At 34.0% G+C, this 17,732-nt stretch overlaps 1 protein-coding gene across 2 annotated transcripts in view; it reads left to right on the top strand.

The window, feature by feature from the left end:
* GLCCI1 (glucocorticoid induced 1) overlaps positions 1-17,732 on the top strand; it is a 100,309-nt gene that overhangs the window by 48,776 nt on the left and 33,801 nt on the right. For both annotated transcript variants that reach the window (XM_072784021.1, XM_072784022.1), the window contains exon 3: positions 4,203-4,289. In XM_072784021.1, the coding sequence (XP_072640122.1) occupies positions 4,203-4,289 (87 nt within the window). The remainder of the gene's footprint in view (positions 1-4,202; positions 4,290-17,732) is intronic.

The raw sequence follows: 17,732 nt of genomic DNA, 5'->3' as shown, positions 1-17,732 counted from the left end.
TTTTAAAGTTTAACCATTTTTTCATCAGTGGAAAGAAACAAAACTCAAATTATATATTTATAAATAATGAAGGGTTTTTAATTGTTTTAAAGCTTTTTATAATTTAAAATCTGTCTGTAGGGATCCCTGGGTGGCGCAGCAGTTTGGCGCCTGCCTTTGGCCCAGGGCGCGATCCTGGAGACCCGGGATCGAATCCCACGTCAGGCTCCCGGTGCATGGAGCCTGCTTCTCCCTCTGCCTGTGTCTCTGCCTCTCTCTCTCTCTCTCTGTGTGTGTGTGACTATCATAAATAAATTTTTTTAAAAATTTAAAAAAATAAAGTAAAATCTGTAATCAATTATTTAAGTATCATTGATTTTTATGTAATTCCATTTCATTTCTTTTCAGGTTGATCAGTACATTAATACTAAGGATCAAAAAAAATACTAAGGATCATCTCTCTAAGTACTGTTGTAAAATAATTAGTAGTCAGTAATCATATTTCTATTATAGATTATAAATTACATTAAATTCAAAGACCAAAGATGAACTGTACAAAAAATAGATTTTTCAGTTTTACAGAAGAGGTGCCTGGCTGGCCCAATTGGTGGAGCATGCAGCTCTTGATCTAGGGATCCGGAGTTCAAGCCCCCACGTTGGGCATAGAGCTTACTTTAAAAAAAAAAAAAAAAAGAAGTTTTACATAAGTTTTAAATAAGATGATGAGAGTTTTATGAAGTGATTAGTTTTTTTGGTTCTTGTGGGGGTTTTGGAAGTGGCTTTGGCTCTTGCATTTCAAAAAAGGAGGAATCATGGGACGCCTGAGTTGCTCAGTGATTGGACGTCTGCCTGTGGCTCAGGGCATGATCCTGGGGTCCTGGGATCGAGTCCCACATCGGGCTCCCTGCGAGGAGCCTGCTTCTCCCTCTGCCTGTGTCTCTGCGCCCCTCTCTCTCTCTCTCTCTCTCTCTCTCTCTCTCGTGTCTCAGGGCATGATCCTGGGCTGAAGGCAGGTGCTAAACCACTGAGCCACCCAGGCATCCCCTAAAACTTCTCTTAGAAAATTGTCTTAACGAGTGTTAAGTCCCTTGCAATAGAACTGTTTTCTCTGTATTTCACTCATAGGAAAAGAGGTCCTCCCATAGGAAACCAAGGGGTAATAGATGGACCTGAGGGTTGGAGAGAAAGTTATTTGGGCGGGACCTTGGACAAATCTGAGAGGTGAAAATAGAAAATGATCTTTTTTAACCCTTAGGTATCCTTATCATGTAGAAGAATTTTTTTTTCCAACTACTTTTTTGTCAACAGTCTTAGAGATGGCCTTGGTTCAGCTTTATTCAAGTGTACAAAAGATTTATTTTCTCTTCTTTGGTAGTGTCGGTGGAGGCAACTAGAAAGGAAGAATCCCCTAAGTGTGGTGAATGAAGAGCAGGCAATTATATACAATACAAACTATTGAGGATTATATTTTTTCCTAAGCTTTCTATGGAAGATGTTAATAAAACTACTTGTACAAGAAGTGTTCTGGGGTTATATAATTAAGAGAAAGAAAGTAAAGCAAGTTTTTAATAAAGTGTGTGTGTGTGTGTGTTTGAAATTTTGAAATGCTCATTGCATTGTACATGTAGTATGGGAAGGTATAAAATACAGCATTTCCCAAATTAATTTAACCATCAAACTCTTAATCTGTATTCTTACCAACACCCAGGAGCATGTTATAAGTGTCACAGTTTATAAAATTCTACTGTAAATCAGTGGACAGTCTAGTTGGAAGGAATTGCTTACTTGTATGAAAGGAAAGAACTTTTGCTGCTTTGTGTTATCTAATTTAAGTAGTAAAGCATTTATCAGACACTCAGATTTAATAAATTAGATGCAAATTAGTCGTCTTCTGTGGCTTCACGAGCATGAACTTTACATAGATGTAATAAACTGAGTAGCTGTCTCTTGGTTTTGCTTCGACTAAACTAACTTGTTAAACATCTGTGATTAAGTGTATAAAACACTGCTCTCGATAGAACTTTCTGCAGCTATGGAGACGTTCTGCCTCTGTGCTGTCTTGTGTAGCAGCCAGTAGCCACCAGCTACATGTGGTTATTGAGCATTTGAAATGTGCTAGAATGACTGAGGAACTGAGTTTTTAGTTTTATTTCATTTTCATTCATTTGAATTTAAACTTTTGCATGTGACTATGTAGTCTGCAGAATATATTTGCAGACTAGAGCATTTTTCATACTATTTATTTTAAATTGATGTGATTAAAATGAAATTACCTTTTTTGGAAAAGTTCATAGTATGATGAATATATTTAAACAATGTATATGCATGTAATTCTGTAGCCACATGACTGAGAAGTCTCTTCTAATGGTTTTACACTCTTAAAAGTGTAAAATCTAGCTATTTTACTAGCTAGATATCAGGAACATAAATATTCCTTTGTTGTTTTTATTTCTTTTATATAACTAACACTACATTCTGAAATAATCAAACAGGTTTTCACATTCAGTTTTAAGAAAAGAATGATTATGTGAAGAAAAATGATCTGTGAAATAAGAAATCTCAAATGTAGTTCCATTTGCCAGTGGCATGCTTGGCCAGTATTAAGGCAATTGTTAAAGTTTTGTGGCTATTTGTTTATCTCTAAGTTGGAGATACAGTTTATGTAAATGTCTTTTGAAAAAGTTGTATGACAATAATTCCTCTTATAAATGTAATTGTGAAATAATTATGAAACATATCAGAAATTTCACTCATTTTCTGTGAATGTACTTTTGAATTTTAAACATTGTGATCCTTAATCATTTGATCTTTGACAAGAGTAATGCTTATACTTGGTAGAAAAATAAAAGTAAATGAGGCATATAAATTCTCAAAATAAAAGTTTGATAAAGATAAACTCATAATTGAATAATTTTAGAATAGTTGATTATTAAAGATATGACTACTTGGTGGAGGGGGTGATAAATTTTTTCAGTGAAATTTGACTTGTCTAGGCCTGAACTTAGGAAATTTTAATAACTTAGTTCTTTGCAGGCAGCTCATTTAATATAACAATATCCCTTATTCTTGAACTTGTCAACTGAGTAAACTGTTTTGCTCTCTGTTACTACTAAATACTTTCACTTTGGTATTTGAACTGGTTAACCAGTTTATTTGTGTTTTTATTCAACTAGCATTTAATTGTTGGTTTCATTTTGGAATATTATTATTTTTAAGAGGTGGTAATTCAAAAAGTTGTTCATAAATATTTTGAATTGTATAAAGTAGAACTGATGTCTTCTTCATAAGAAGTCATGGAGCATCACCTCAACATAAGGATTATTATTATTTTTTTTTTAGTATTCAATAAAATAATTTTTAAAGCTATATATAATTATTGTGTTAATCATCCTTAGTCTGTATTTAGTGGTTTTTGCTTTCCCTAATTTGTATTATACTAAGAGTTTTCTCCTATCTTGAAGATGATATTTTATAACAACTCCTGAATAGTCTTACTATTTGATTTAGTGTTTTGTGTTACAATGGGTATAGTGTCTATTACTAGTTAAATTATTGGAAATGAGGTTTTTGGTAAAAACAATTCTCTTTTCTGACATGTAGCTGAAGTTCTTTCTTAAAAAAGATGTATTGCTTCAGATTACAGTAAGTTTATTCAGTTTAATGTTTTTCATTTTTAGAATTTTATATTTTCATTTAAAGATGCGGAATGTTTTTCAAAAAAGATTATTATTGCTAACACTGTTATCTGAGTATAGGAAGAATAGTACAATAAGCCCTTTATCTTGCTAGATATTTGACATGTAGGTCATATGTAATCCCACTGCTTCTGAGCTAGTTCTGTTAATCTCATTTCCATCTATTTTAATTAGTAGAAATGCCATTTTATATTTATTTGGCAGTTCTCTTTAAAAGCACCAATATGTATATCTTCATGGTTCTCTTTGATAGTTTCAAGTTATTAATGTTAATATCAGAAAACCAATGTTTTGAATAATATCACTCGGATATGTCATAGATTGATCATATCTAATTCAGAATATGACAGTGTTTTAAGCCTTTTACAGGTCATGAAAATCTTAGCATTTAAGGGATTTTAGTATTTAGTATAACCCTTTAACTGGTATGTGCTAATATTTTGAAATATGTTTGAATTGCTGTGAGATTTAGGAGTAGAGATAGAGTTCCTTATTTTATTATTTTTATTCTTCTTCTTCTAATTTAAGACACCTAGCTGTTGGGCAGAAGAGGGAGCAGAAAAAAGGTCACATCAGCGTTCTGCATCATGGGGGAGTGCTGATCAACTCAAAGAGGTAAGTTATTGCTGTTTTCAGCTATAACCTGTTTTAATCCCAGCAAATTATTTTACTGTTTCCTGAATATAATGATATTTTCTTTATTTGTATTAACCTTACCTCTTTCAGAGTCTAAGGCTTGCCTTCCAGGTTTGGGTGAACAAGTCTAAGTTTACTTTACTTGTGCCCTTCATATCATTTATAAATATTTGTTATGTACACTTTCAGCTTGAGCCTTTTCAGAGTGAAGTCTGGTTTTTATATAAGTCTCTATATCTTGTTCCCTTTAGCTATCTTCTGTTTCTGCTTCAGCTTTCTTGTTTTTGAAAAGTTATAGCAACCAGAACTTTAGATCATAGATTTGTACAATGGTAGGATACTGTTTCCTGCTTCTAATAGCTTTTTTGTAATATCCAACATATTGTTGCCCTTTGAGATTCAGTAGTGCAGTAGAAGAACCCATGTGTTTTAGGAATAGTTTTTATGACTCTTTCCTTTATTATCAAAACTTAAATTATGATCATCTTTATTTATACTTGGGATTATTTTTCATGATCATGTTATCTTTTATCCACTTAAATTCTTTTATATAATTATTTTTATAAACTTACAGAGTTGAAAGATCATCTAGCTCATCTCCTAAACAAACACTTCTTAAAAATGTGGTCATCTAGTCTGTTATGCTCATTCTCAGTGAGAGAAGCTCATCACTTTACAAAAGGACCAAATGAGTTCAGTTGTTTTAGCTTAAGTTATTAAATAGTTTATTGAGCTCATAATTATTTCCCTGAATTTGATTCTGCCTTTTGTATCAATATTGAGTAAGTCTACTTTCTTTCTTTTTCACTGGCATTGCAAGTTTGTATTTGGAATTTAATCCACAATCTACAAGTTATTTATAAGACATGAAAATGGAAAACAGCACAAAATACGATTGAGGTATAAGCTGAGAGCACAGTATGTCATGTTTCAAGAAATATGATTCAAAATTTGTAAACTAGTGACCAGATAGATGAGTCTTGTTTTATAGTAAAATTATATAAAATATTTTACATTGGATAGAGGACAGTTTTGTGTGTCATGTGATGTGTAAGTCTACTTTAAGTATTTGAAAGACTAGCAACATGTCATTTTTTTTTTTCAGGCTAAAGATTGACTTTTCTCTCAAGTACTTTTCATATGTCATAATTTCCTTACCTTAGTGTTATTTTCATATACTGTAAGTTTATCAGTATCTCTCAAATACTGTGAGGTATTCAGTCTACACTGAATAGATATAGTTTGTTAGCCTGATTTCACCTGCAACCATATTATATTTTTAGTAGCTATTTTATTGCTGTAGAGAAGTTCTCAACTTTTCTATATACCCTGTACAAAAGCACATATGCCCAAGTTGAGTTTTTCCCAGAAGCAACAAAAAAGAAAGGAAGCTAAGACACTAATATGTCTAGTCTAAAATAGTTGCACATCTGTGCATAGAATATGAATAACAAAAAAGTGAACTTACAGTTTTATCTCAGAGGTAAATATACTCTCAAAGTTATAGTCAAGATTTGGTGTAGTTAAATTTTGGACTACAGCAGCATGTAATATATGCTATTAATACAGAAATGTCTGAGGTGACTGAGAGATATTTGCTCACTTTCTCCACAAAGCCACCATAAAGCTGTACAAGACTGCCAAAATAACTAATTCACTGGTCTGGAAATCAACCAAACAAATTGAGAAATTTTTTTCATGAAAAGCATTGAACTCAGAGTCTAAGAACAACACAGATTTGTGGTGTTATCTGGTGCTACTCATCTCTTCTTCCTCATCCCCAGCTTTGTTGGTATGGCATTTCAACCAGGATGGGGCAAGCCTTTAAAACTGGAAGCTTTGTAGCTGGAGAGAGAGTACTTGATAGGAAATATTGTAGATTAAAATAGTAACCTTAGTTACAAACAAACAGCCATTGGTCCCTATCAGTGGCTTCCCTAGTCTAAGGTATGGTTCAGTTTGTGGCAAATAATAGACTTGTGAAGTAGCAGGATTTTATAGAGTTCTAGGGGTTAAGATAGTCATGGGGGATTGATAAGTTCATGACATATCACAGATTGACTGAAGACTGTAGATAACAGCAGAAAATGAAGTGGGTGTAAGTTATCCACATGTCATTGCTCAGTGGAATCTAGGAAATACATGGAGAGGAGATTCAAGCAGGCCTAATGGTAATAAAATTTGGGGCCATCTTTTGAAAGGCTCAGACTTTGAATGTACTCTTCATTCCACACACAAATCCCTTCCTGGGAGTGGAAGCCTTACTGGATTGAGATAGTTGAATAAAATCTCTGATCAGTCTTCAGCCAAACACTATAGTGAACACTGGAGACCAGCTTGAAAAGGTCTTAAAAAGCCAGACTTAAAAACAAAAATGGGATCAGGGTGAATGGAGAGGAGGAGAGACATCAGTGGCCACACAGTGCAGGGGAAACAGACTTATCAAGATACTAAAACACAGATAAGACAACAATCACCAAGGAAAATCAGAATCTAGAATTGCTACAGTGCATTGTTTAAAGTGTCCAATATTCAACAAAAAATTTAGAGATATGCAAAGAAACAAAGTATGACCCATACTTAAGAAAATCACTAGAAATTATGTCTGAGTTTCTCCATATGTTGGATTTACCAGACAAAAACATTAAAGCAGCAATTAGAAGAATGTTTAAAAAGCCATAGAAAATGGTGTTTAAGGCATTAAAGGGAAGTAGGGTGACAGTCACTCAGTAAATAAGGAATTTCCACAAAGAGATAATTACTATAAAAGAGAAACAAACAAAAACTCTAGAGTTAAAAAGTTTAGTAACTAAAAGTTAACTCAGTGGGCTCAATAGCAGATTTAAGATATCAAAAAAGAATTTGTGAATTTGAATATAGGTCAATATATATACCTTGAAGAATAGAAAAAGATTGAGGGAAAGTCCATAGAGCCTCCAAGACCTGTGAGAAAACATTAAGTAGATACACATAAACATAATGGGAGAGGAGAGAGAGAGAGGAGTTTAAAAAAAAATATATGAAAAAATAATGGCAGAAAACTTTCCAGATTTAATGAAAAATCCCAAGTTGTAAAACACAAAGAAAATCCATGTAGACATACCATAGTTAGATTGTTGAAAGCCAAATGGAAAAAAGAGAATCTTGAAAGCTGGAAGAAAAAAAATGACTTATTACACATAGGGGATTGAACTAATAATATCTTTAATGGAGGACTTCTCATCAGAAACAGTAGAGATGATAAAACTTGACATATTCAAAATGTCAAAAGAAAAAATTGTCAAATAAGTATCAATATCCAGAAAAACTAGCTTCCAAAATAAAGGTTAAATTGTTCTCAGATAAACAAAGATTGAGAAAATTGCCTGCTGCTAGACGGTCTTATACTGTCTAAAGGAAATTCTTCAGGCTAAAAGGAAATGACTCCAGATGTTAATTCAAATTCATAGGAAGAAATTAAGGGTGTCGAGTACAATAATTGTTTGGATAAATATAAAAGAGTCTATAGATATATTTTTCTCACTTTCCACATTTAAAACGCATATAATCATATAAAGCAATAATTATAATACTGTTATATTGGGCTTATGACATATGTACATGAAATATACATATGGAAAAATACAAAAAAAAGAAAAACGACACGTACTAGAATATTTTCCGTTTTTGGAATTATTGTTTTGAGGTAGTGTGATAAATTAAGATATAAATTATAGTCCCTAGAATAATTGCTAAGAAAGTAACTGAAAAAAATAGAAAGTAAAAAACATTAGAGGGATTAAAATGGTACGCTAAAAGTATTTGTCACAAAAGAAAGTAATAAAGGAGGAATAGGGGAATAAAAAAAGGTGTAACCAACGATAGAAAATAACAGGGACGCCTAGGTGTCTCAGTGGTTAAGTGTCTGCCTTGGGCTCAAGGCGTGTTCCCAGAGTTCCAAGATCAAGTCCCACAGTGAACTCCCTGCAAGGAGCCTGCTTCTCCCTCTGCCTATGTCTCTGCATTCTCTCTGTGTCTCTCATGAATAAATAAATAAAATCTTCAAAAAAAAAAAAACAAATAAAAAATAACAATGGCAAAAGTAAATCCAACCATATAATTAATTACATTAAATATGACTGGACTAAATGTTCTCAAAAGGCAAAAGATGGTCAAACTGGATAATAACACTCAGCTATATATTGTCTATAAGAAGCATACCTAATTATAAGAAAGATTAACTGACAGAATAGACTTTAAGACAAGAAATATTAAAAAAAAAAGACAAGAAGTATTACTGAGGTCAAAGACATTTATTTCATTATGATAAAAAAGTCAATACATCAGTAGGGCTTAGTAATCATAAATTGTGTATACATCTAACAATGATCCCCGTATACATGAAGTGAAATTGTGAAAGGAGAAATAAAGTTTCTACAATAATAATTGGTAATTTCAATATCCCATTTTCAATACTTGATAGAACGACTAACTAGACACAAAATAAACAAGAAGATAGGGACGTCTTGGTGACTCAGTGGCTGAGTGTCTGCCTTCAGCGAAGGGCATGATCATGGGGTGCGGGATCAAGTCCCCCTTGGGCTCCTTGCAGGGATCCTGCTTATCCCTCTGTCTATCTCTCTTTCTCTGTCTCTGATGAATAAATAACTAAAATCTTTAAAAAAAAAAAAAAAGGCAAGAAGATAGAAGATTTCAACAACATTATCAATCAACTTGACCAAACTGACATACAAAGAAAATTCCAGCCTGTGACTACATTCTTTTCAAACATATGGGAAACATTCTCTAGGTTAGATATGTTTGCCGGTTGCCCATAAAACAAGTCTGAATAGAGTGCAAAAGATGAAATCATGTAACAGAAATCTTAGAAAGCCCCAAATATTTGTCAGTTAAAAAGACAAAGGAAATTTTAAAATATTTAATCAATGAAAACAAAAAGACAACTTAGAATTTGTGTGTGCAGATAAGGTAGTGCTTCATGGAAAATTTATATATGCATATCTAAGAAAAGGAGAAAATTCTTAAATCACTCCTAAACTTCTAGCTTAAGAACCTAGAAAAAGAAGAGCAAACCAGACCAAGAACAAGCAGAGGAAGGAATTAATAAAGAACATAGCAGAAGCCAAAAGAACAGAAAAATGTTAGAGAAAAAGCAGTGAAACTAGAAGTTGGTTCTTTGAACAGATCAACAAAGTAGACAAACATTTAGCTAGACTGACCAAAAAAAGAAGACACAGATTAGCCAGATCAGCAGTGAAAGGCGTGAAATTACTACCGACCTCACAGAACTTGAATGTATTATAAAGGAATATTATGATCATTTTTATGTCATCACTGTAGAAACTAAGATAAAATGGATGAATTCATAGAAAGACACAAGCTATTAGAAAGACCAATTGCGAAAATTGATTTAAGAACAAATAGAAAATATAAATAGACTTCTAATAAGCAAATAAATGGAATGAGGAATTAAAAACCTTTCCACAATAAAAATCCCAGGATCACATTCGGTGAGTTCTATCAAATATTCGAAGAACTAATGTTCATTCTTCACAGACTGTTTCAGAAAATAGAAGAGAAGGGAAAACTGCCCAATTTGCTTTGTCAAGGCCAACGTAATTGACTCCAAAGCCAGGCCAAAGACATCTCAAGAAAATAAAATGGCAGATCAATCTCTCTTGACCAAAGAAGCAAAAATCCTTCATAAAAAATTAGCAAACCAAATCTAGCCACATATAAAAAGGATTTTATACCATGAGCAAGTGGAATTTATTCCAGAAGTCCAAAGATGATTTAAGATCCAAAATTCAGTTAATGTGTAATACACTAATAGAATGAAGACCAAAACCATATAATCATCTCGTAGAGTCAGAGAAAGCATTTGCCAGACTCTCAACACCCATTTGTGATTAAAATCTTTTAACCAGGAAGTAAAAAAAAGAACTTTTTCTGCCTAATAAGGGGCATTTATGAAAAAAACCCTACAGATCACATCCGATTCATTTTTTTTTAAAGTAGCCTCCATAATCAAAATGGGGCTTGAACTCATAACGCTGATATTAAGAGTTGCATGCTCTACTGACTGAGCCAGCCAGATGCCCCATCATATTCATAGTCATTCATTTCAGTTGTGAAAGCCAGAATGTTTTCTCCCTTAAGATCAAGAACAAGGCAATGTCCTCCACTGTCACCTTGTCACCACCTCTTTTTGGTATTGCATAGTAGATTCTAGTCAGTACAGTCAGGCAAGAAAAATAAAGACATCCATATTGCAAAGGAAATGGTAAAGCTGCTTTTATTCACAGATAACATGTAGAAACTATATTTAGAAACTGATAGGAAATATGCAAATACACAGTACTAGAACTAGTAAACATGCTCAACAAGATTGCAGGATACAAGATTAGCATACAGAAATTAGTTATACTTCTAGATACTAGATGGGAACAGTCCAAAAAATAAAACAATTTATTACAGTTGTATCAAAAAGATGAAAATATTTAGGAATAAATTTAGCAAAAGCAATCCAAGATTTGTGCACTAAAAACAGCAAAACATTGCTGGACAAAATTAAAGATTTAAATAAATGAGAGATTTACTTTGTTCATGGATTAGAAGATTCCATATTAAGATGGTAATTCTCCCCAAATTGATCCATTATAATCCCTATTATAATTTCATTTATTTTGTTTTTGGTAGAAATTGACAGGCTAATCCTAAAGTTTATGTGGAAATGCAAAGGACCTAGAGTAGCCAGAGTATATATATTTTAAGGATTTATGTATTTGTTTTAAAGAGAGAGAGTGGGGAGGGGGAGGGGGAGAGGAGCGGGCTCCCTGCTGAGTACAGAGCCCAAGCGTGGGGCTTGATCTCACAAACCCGAGATCACAACTGGAGCCGAAATCAAGAGCCAGACACTCAACTAACTGAGCACCCAGGTGCCCCCAAAACATTTTTGAAAACAAGATATTTGGAATATTTATATTATACAGTTACAGTACTTCTTATAGATTTACATTAATGAAGTTAGCAAAAGAAACACACATAAGGAAGTGAATCAAAATTGTGAATCCCGAAATAAACCTTTATATTTATGGTGGTTGATTTTTCACAAAGGTACGAACACAATTGAATTGGAAAGGACAATGTTTCCAGCAATTGGTGCTGGAATAATTATATTCATATGTAAGGGGGGAAAAAAAACAAGTCCTTGGCTGTCACATAGAGAAAAACTAACTCAAAATGAATCATAGTCCTAAATGTAGGCTTAAAACTATTAAACTTGTAGAAGATCTTGAATTAATTGGGAAGCCATTTTAGATACAACACCAAAAATAAAATCATAAAAAATAATAATAATAAATTCATTAGGTTAAACATTTATGCTTCAAAAGACGCCATTAAGGGAATGAAGAGACAGGTTTCAGACTGGAAGAAATATTAGGAAATCCTATATCCAGAATATATAAAGAACTCTTAAAGATCAATTAGCAGAAAGACAACCCAACTTAAAAATGGAAAAGGCAATTTAATAGAAGTTTTTCACCAAAGATATACGCATGGATGGCAAATGACCACATGAAAAATTGTTCAACATGATTAGTCACTAGGCAAATGCAAATTTAAACCATATACTACACCTACACGCCCAATACAATGACTATAATTTAAAAGACGACAGTGCCAAGTATTGGCAAGGATAAAGAGAATCTGGAGCCCTCAAATGTTCTTGGGAACATAAAATGGTACAGCCACTTTGGAAAATAGTTTGGTTTCTTCTAAACTCAATCAGAAACAGCATACAGCCCAGCAATTCAGTGCCTAGCAATCTCTATAAGAAAAATGAGAACACCTGTCTAGATTGAGACATGTCACAAAATGTTTATAGCTGAATTAGTTTTATGAATTTAGTTATTATGAATAACTAAAAACTGTGGGACACCTGGGTGGCTCAGCGGTTGAGCATCTGCCTTTGTCTCAGGGTGTGATCCCGGAGTTCCAGGATCGAGTCCCACATCAGGCTCCCTGCATGGAGCCTGCTTCTCCCTCTGCCTATGTCTCTGCCTCTCTCTGTGTCTCTCATGAATAAATAAATAAAATCTTAAAAAAAATAAACCTGGAAAATGTCCACATATGCATGGATTGGTAAATGGAGAGACAAAATGTGGTGACATACTATTCAGCAGTGAAAAAGGAGCAGTGCACTGAATGTTGACATATGCTATGATGCAAACGAACCTCAAAGATGTTTTACTAAGTCCAGAATCAGCAAACTTTTTCTGTGAAAGGCTAGATAGTAAATATTTTAGGGTTTGTGGCCATATAATCTTTGTTGCAACTCTTCAGCTCTGCTGTTGTAGTTTGAAAGCAGCCATAGACAATATGGAATGGACTTCGTTATGCCCAATAAATTTTATTTACAAAAACACATGACAGGCTAGATTTGGCCTGCAGATTATGGCTTGCCAATCTCTGCTAAGGAAAAGAAGTGAGATGGCTAAGACTGCATATTATATGGTTGCATTTAATTTTGAAATGCCAGAAAAGTCAAATTTATGGAAGAAGGAGAAAGTCCACTTGTGATTGTGTGTGGCTGGGAGTGGGGCTGGAGGAGTGGTGATTGGCTACAAATACAGACTCAAGGCAGATTGCGGGCAGGGTGGGGAGGGTGATGGAAAAGGTATAAAACTGCATTGTGATTAGTATTGTGCAACTCTACAGAGTGATTAAAACTTCCTGAATTTTTACCCTTACAATGAATGAAGTGTTAAGGGAATATAAATTATACTTCAGTAAAGATAAAAAAGGAATAGATGTAAAAGACTGGTGGATTTTCCATGGTATATCATGAAGATACCAAATGCTTTATGATATATAAAGAGGCTACCAAATGATAAAAATACATTAATAAAGACAAAAAGTTAAAAAAGGAATAGTTATAATAGATGACAGAATTGGAATTTGAGAAAATTATGAAAAGCCAAAATTATTATTGAAAGTCGTATTTTTAAAAGTTGAATACTGCTAAAAAATTTATTTAAAAGATAACTTTTGAGTAAAAGCACCTGTATAATCTGCCTCCACTTTGCTCCAAGTTTATGAGAATGTGATGTGAAAATTTTTTTTTTGATGTGAAAATTTTTTAAAGAAATAGGCAACTATAATGTAGTTACATTTGAGACCAAGAAAACCCTTGCAGACCATGAGTAGAGAGGAAGCCCTTAGTAATGAGTGGATATGATTCTGTCTGGCTCACAGAAATCTGGGTCATGTGGGCTGAGGCTTAAAAAGTGGGTTTGTAAGCCAAATTTAAGAGAGTGTAGATTGCTTGACATTTTAAGAATGCCAAACATGTCTTAAAAATGGTAAGAGTTTGGAACTGGGGTGTCTGCATAAAGCAGGGAACTGGGACCATGTTTCTAGGCCATAAAACTAGACCTGAAATAACTCTACTTGACACTGTTGGCGTTTTCCTGTGGGCCAAAGAGGCAGCTGTGCAAAAATGGGAATAGTAACCATATGTTGTGTGTAGATGTGGCATCTGGAATAGAGCTCTAGCCATGTGGAACCAAAGCCCCCAGCCTTTCTAATTTCAGACCTTCTCTGGAGCTATGCAACTCCAGAGGGATAGTCTGAGCAACCATGAAACAACATGGCAGGAAAGAGCTCACGAAGGATAAAACTTCCACGTAAGGTGTGTCTGTAAGGAAGTATTTTAGGACATGTAAGGAAATCTGTTATCATAAGAGACCGCAGATACATTAAGTTAGATCATTTACATCCAAGGAAATAGAAATAAGAACACAATCTCAGAAAAGCACTTAAAAATAAGAATGTTTAAGAATTTCAAGTGAAATGGTAACTGGCAATAAGGAAAGGAATAAACAAGAACGAGCAGAATGATAAAGCACCAGTTTACAAATCTTGTAAACGACAAAAATTGATGAAATTAAAAATAAAAAATAAAAAAACCTCTTTGGTAGATTAAATTCACATAACAGAAGAGAGAATTAGTGAATCAAAATCTTAACTGAGAATTGCCAGTGTAGAAGAGCAAATCTTCTAGAATATAAGACAAAAAGATAATTTGAAAACATGAAAGAGAAGCAATGTGGAAAATAGACCGAGTTAGGAGTTCCAGATGGTAAGGATATTCTGTAATCATCAGGAAGAGAAAAAAATTTTTTAAAGGTTGAAAGTTTGCTATATTTGGAGAGCAATTTAAAAAGTCCACCAGTTTCAAGGAGGATAAATTAGGAGAAAAAAGATTTCCACCTTTAGGTATAGTATAATAGAATTGTAGATCAAGGGAACACACATACACTTTCTTGCAATTAAGACAGAAAAGCAGGTTCGCTACAGCAGAAATGGCAGATTATCAGTAAATTTATCAGATATTACAATTGATACCAGTGTACAGTGAAGTTTGTGGGTTGTATTCAGGTTAAGGAAATGAATCCAAGTGAGGCATTTTCCTTTATGAAAAAATTACTTTTCCTCTTTTGAGTTATGTTCACTGGAGGGTTGTCAACACAGCTAAGCCAATGAATGTGCAAATGTACTTTTCTATTTGTTAGAAATGTGGTTCCCTGCTTATAAAACACAATTTATAAAGTTCACCTCCTGCCTATGGTGCCAGACTAGGATCCTATCACTCTTACACTCTTGTGTTCCCTTTGAGTGAACATGCTAATTTCTTACAGTACTCAAATTCCAGCTGCTTTTACAGGTTCTAGCTCCTCCCCTTGTCCTAGCTAGGGCTTCCAGTGGTGGGGTGACTTCCTTGGTGAAGTGATCTGGGAGTTTCCTTCTGTTTCTTACCACCTTCCTCGCTCCTTAGCTGCTATTTCTGACTCCTCTGGAGTTAGAGCTTAGGGGAAAGAGGAGGAGGTTATGGGGAAGAGAAATGCACCTCCTTGACTGACACTATTGTAAGATGCCTTTACATTCCCTGGGCTTGACAGATTTTTAAAACTGACTTTCTTTTGTAGAGTAATGTCATGGGGTCTCTGGAGATCCCTTGTTGTTATACATCTCTTACCTACTGTTCTGTCTTTCTGGGTTTGTGAGTCCCTTACTCTGTCCTTAGCCTCTAGAATCATAGAAATAACAATCAGTTTCTCAGGTGCTAAGTCCGTTCTCCCTTCTAAATAGCCCCCTTATGTAGAACCAAAGAAAATTCTGCACAGCTCTTGCACTCAGATTTCCTAAGTGGATCCTGGTAAATTTTCATCCTTTTCTTGGGGGGTGGGGGTGGTTTCTGGTGAATGTCCAGGAGTTAGGCTGATTCTAATGCAACAGTAAATCTCTATCATCCTTGCTCGACATTCAAGTATCTAGAGTGGAACTCAGATACTAGTCTGTCCTGTCCTCTTATCTGTAGGGAACATAAATCGATCTTTCCAAGTTGCTTCATAAAAATTCCTTTCTCTTCATTTGAGGCAAAGGAGGAAGTATTCCCTCTCAGGTCTGGGATTTTATTTTTTCCTACTTACAGTGTAATAAATTAGCCTTTTACTGTTCGTGGATGCTGGCAGAAGGCATGAAATGCCTGGATTAGAGACAGTGGACTTTGTTATTCCCAGCACAGCAAATATCAAGATTATCAAGTTTGCCTTATTTCTCCTGAACCAAATCCCATGGGGTGATGGGGAGAACCCAAATGGATTCATGCACATAAAGTAGATCACATTATAGGAGAGGAATACAGAACTTTGGGGAATCGACCATTTTTATAGTAAGCAGTTAGCAAACCTGCTCTTTATCCCAGAGGGTGCATTATAAGAAAGAGCATAAATAATATTGTTGTATTGTTGTTTTGATATATATATACACACATATATTTTTTTTTCTGTTTTACTATTTCTGGTTTTGATAAAAAATTGAAAAAGGTGGATTTGCCATTCTTAAGACCTTCAGTGGAAGTACGAAAAAAGCATGGGTTGTTTCCTTATCTCACCAATAAGCTTTTCTTTGATTAGTAGGATAGCTTTTCTTAGATGGAACCATCTGGAGTGGTAAGTGAAATGATTAGGGATGTTTCTCACATATAATCAAAAAATATAAATAGATATTATGGATGTGGTCTTCCTTTTTTAAGTAAGCAAAATAGTTTCCTTATATACTTTCTGCCCCAACATTTTGTTAATTTTTTATATTAAAAATTTTCTAACATAGTATACCAGGGAGAAATAATTGCAGTAATGTTTTCTCTGGACCTAAAAGACAAGAGTCTGAAGAATTTTGATTATCCCTTTGAACTCAAAAGAATTATGTGATAAACTTTTAAAAAAATATAAATATTTATCCAATAGAGTCTAAGTCCATATTAAATTGAATTAGAAAGATATCTTTTCATTATTTAAAATTGTCTCCAATAAGAAGAATTTTTTTTTTTTCAATAAGAAGAATTTTAAAGGTCATACAAACTGCTTGTCAAAACAGTAGACACTGATGAGTAGGTTAGTATGTTAACGGCTTCATCAAATTTTTGTTCATCTTGCAATTCTTCAACATTAAGAAAGGAAATTACTTTGGAAAGTGGCTGTAGATTATGAGCTAATACATAGGGACTGGTAATTACTTGCAGTTGAACATTAACATAGAATTACTCCCCACAGTGTTGGTAGGTAATAGGAAGAGGTTATAAATTAAAAGCTAGAGGACTGAATCTGCCACTTATTAGCTGTGTTACATTACATTGGGAAAGGTACTTTATTTTTGAGAATGTGTCCTCACCTGTAAAGTAAATACAATAAACTTATGGGATCAGGCGAGTTTGTGAACCAAATGTTTTTTAATTGTTAGTCTGGTATTGTTATTAACATGCCTCTGTTGACAAATATTCCTTATTGGTGGCTCTAAGTATAATTCCGTATTAAACCTTACATGTAAGGTCCCAAAGCTAGCTGTATCTGGGGATGAATTTGTATGTGGGAGTATCTTTGTCTGTTCCTGGGTTAGCGGGTTTGTGTAAGTCTGCACATGGTGGGCGAGGCATATCTTGTCTATGGGCATGCAAGGGTTGAGGTTCATGCAGGTGACCTATCCATGTATACATTCTTTGCTTGTATCTGTGTTCCTTATTATATATGTTTGTGCATGCATATGCCTGTGTTCATTTCATTGGGCTGAATGAATAGGAATTAGTCCATTAGGGTCTGCCTATTGGCACTTTGAAACAACAGAAAATAACTAATTATTTGTATTTATGGAAAGATTGTAAGAAGTTCTAAATTTTTATTTTTAGTGTTACATTAGGTACTATTGCATTTTAAATTCCTTTGAACACTGACAAGGGATGTAATACATAAAATTTGTTTTTAGATTGCAGAACCTTTGTTTTGAGACATTTGATCTTTATAAACACTAAAGTTTGTCACATATTCCTTTGTTTCATATAAAAGGGAATGACAGCTTGAA

The sequence above is a fragment of the Canis lupus genome, chromosome 18 (genome assembly GCF_048164855.1).
Source record: "Canis lupus baileyi chromosome 18, mCanLup2.hap1, whole genome shotgun sequence".
Taxonomy (NCBI): domain Eukaryota; kingdom Metazoa; phylum Chordata; class Mammalia; order Carnivora; family Canidae; genus Canis; species Canis lupus.
Note: the sequence above shows the minus strand (reverse complement) of the source record. Positions and strands in the feature narration are given on the sequence as shown.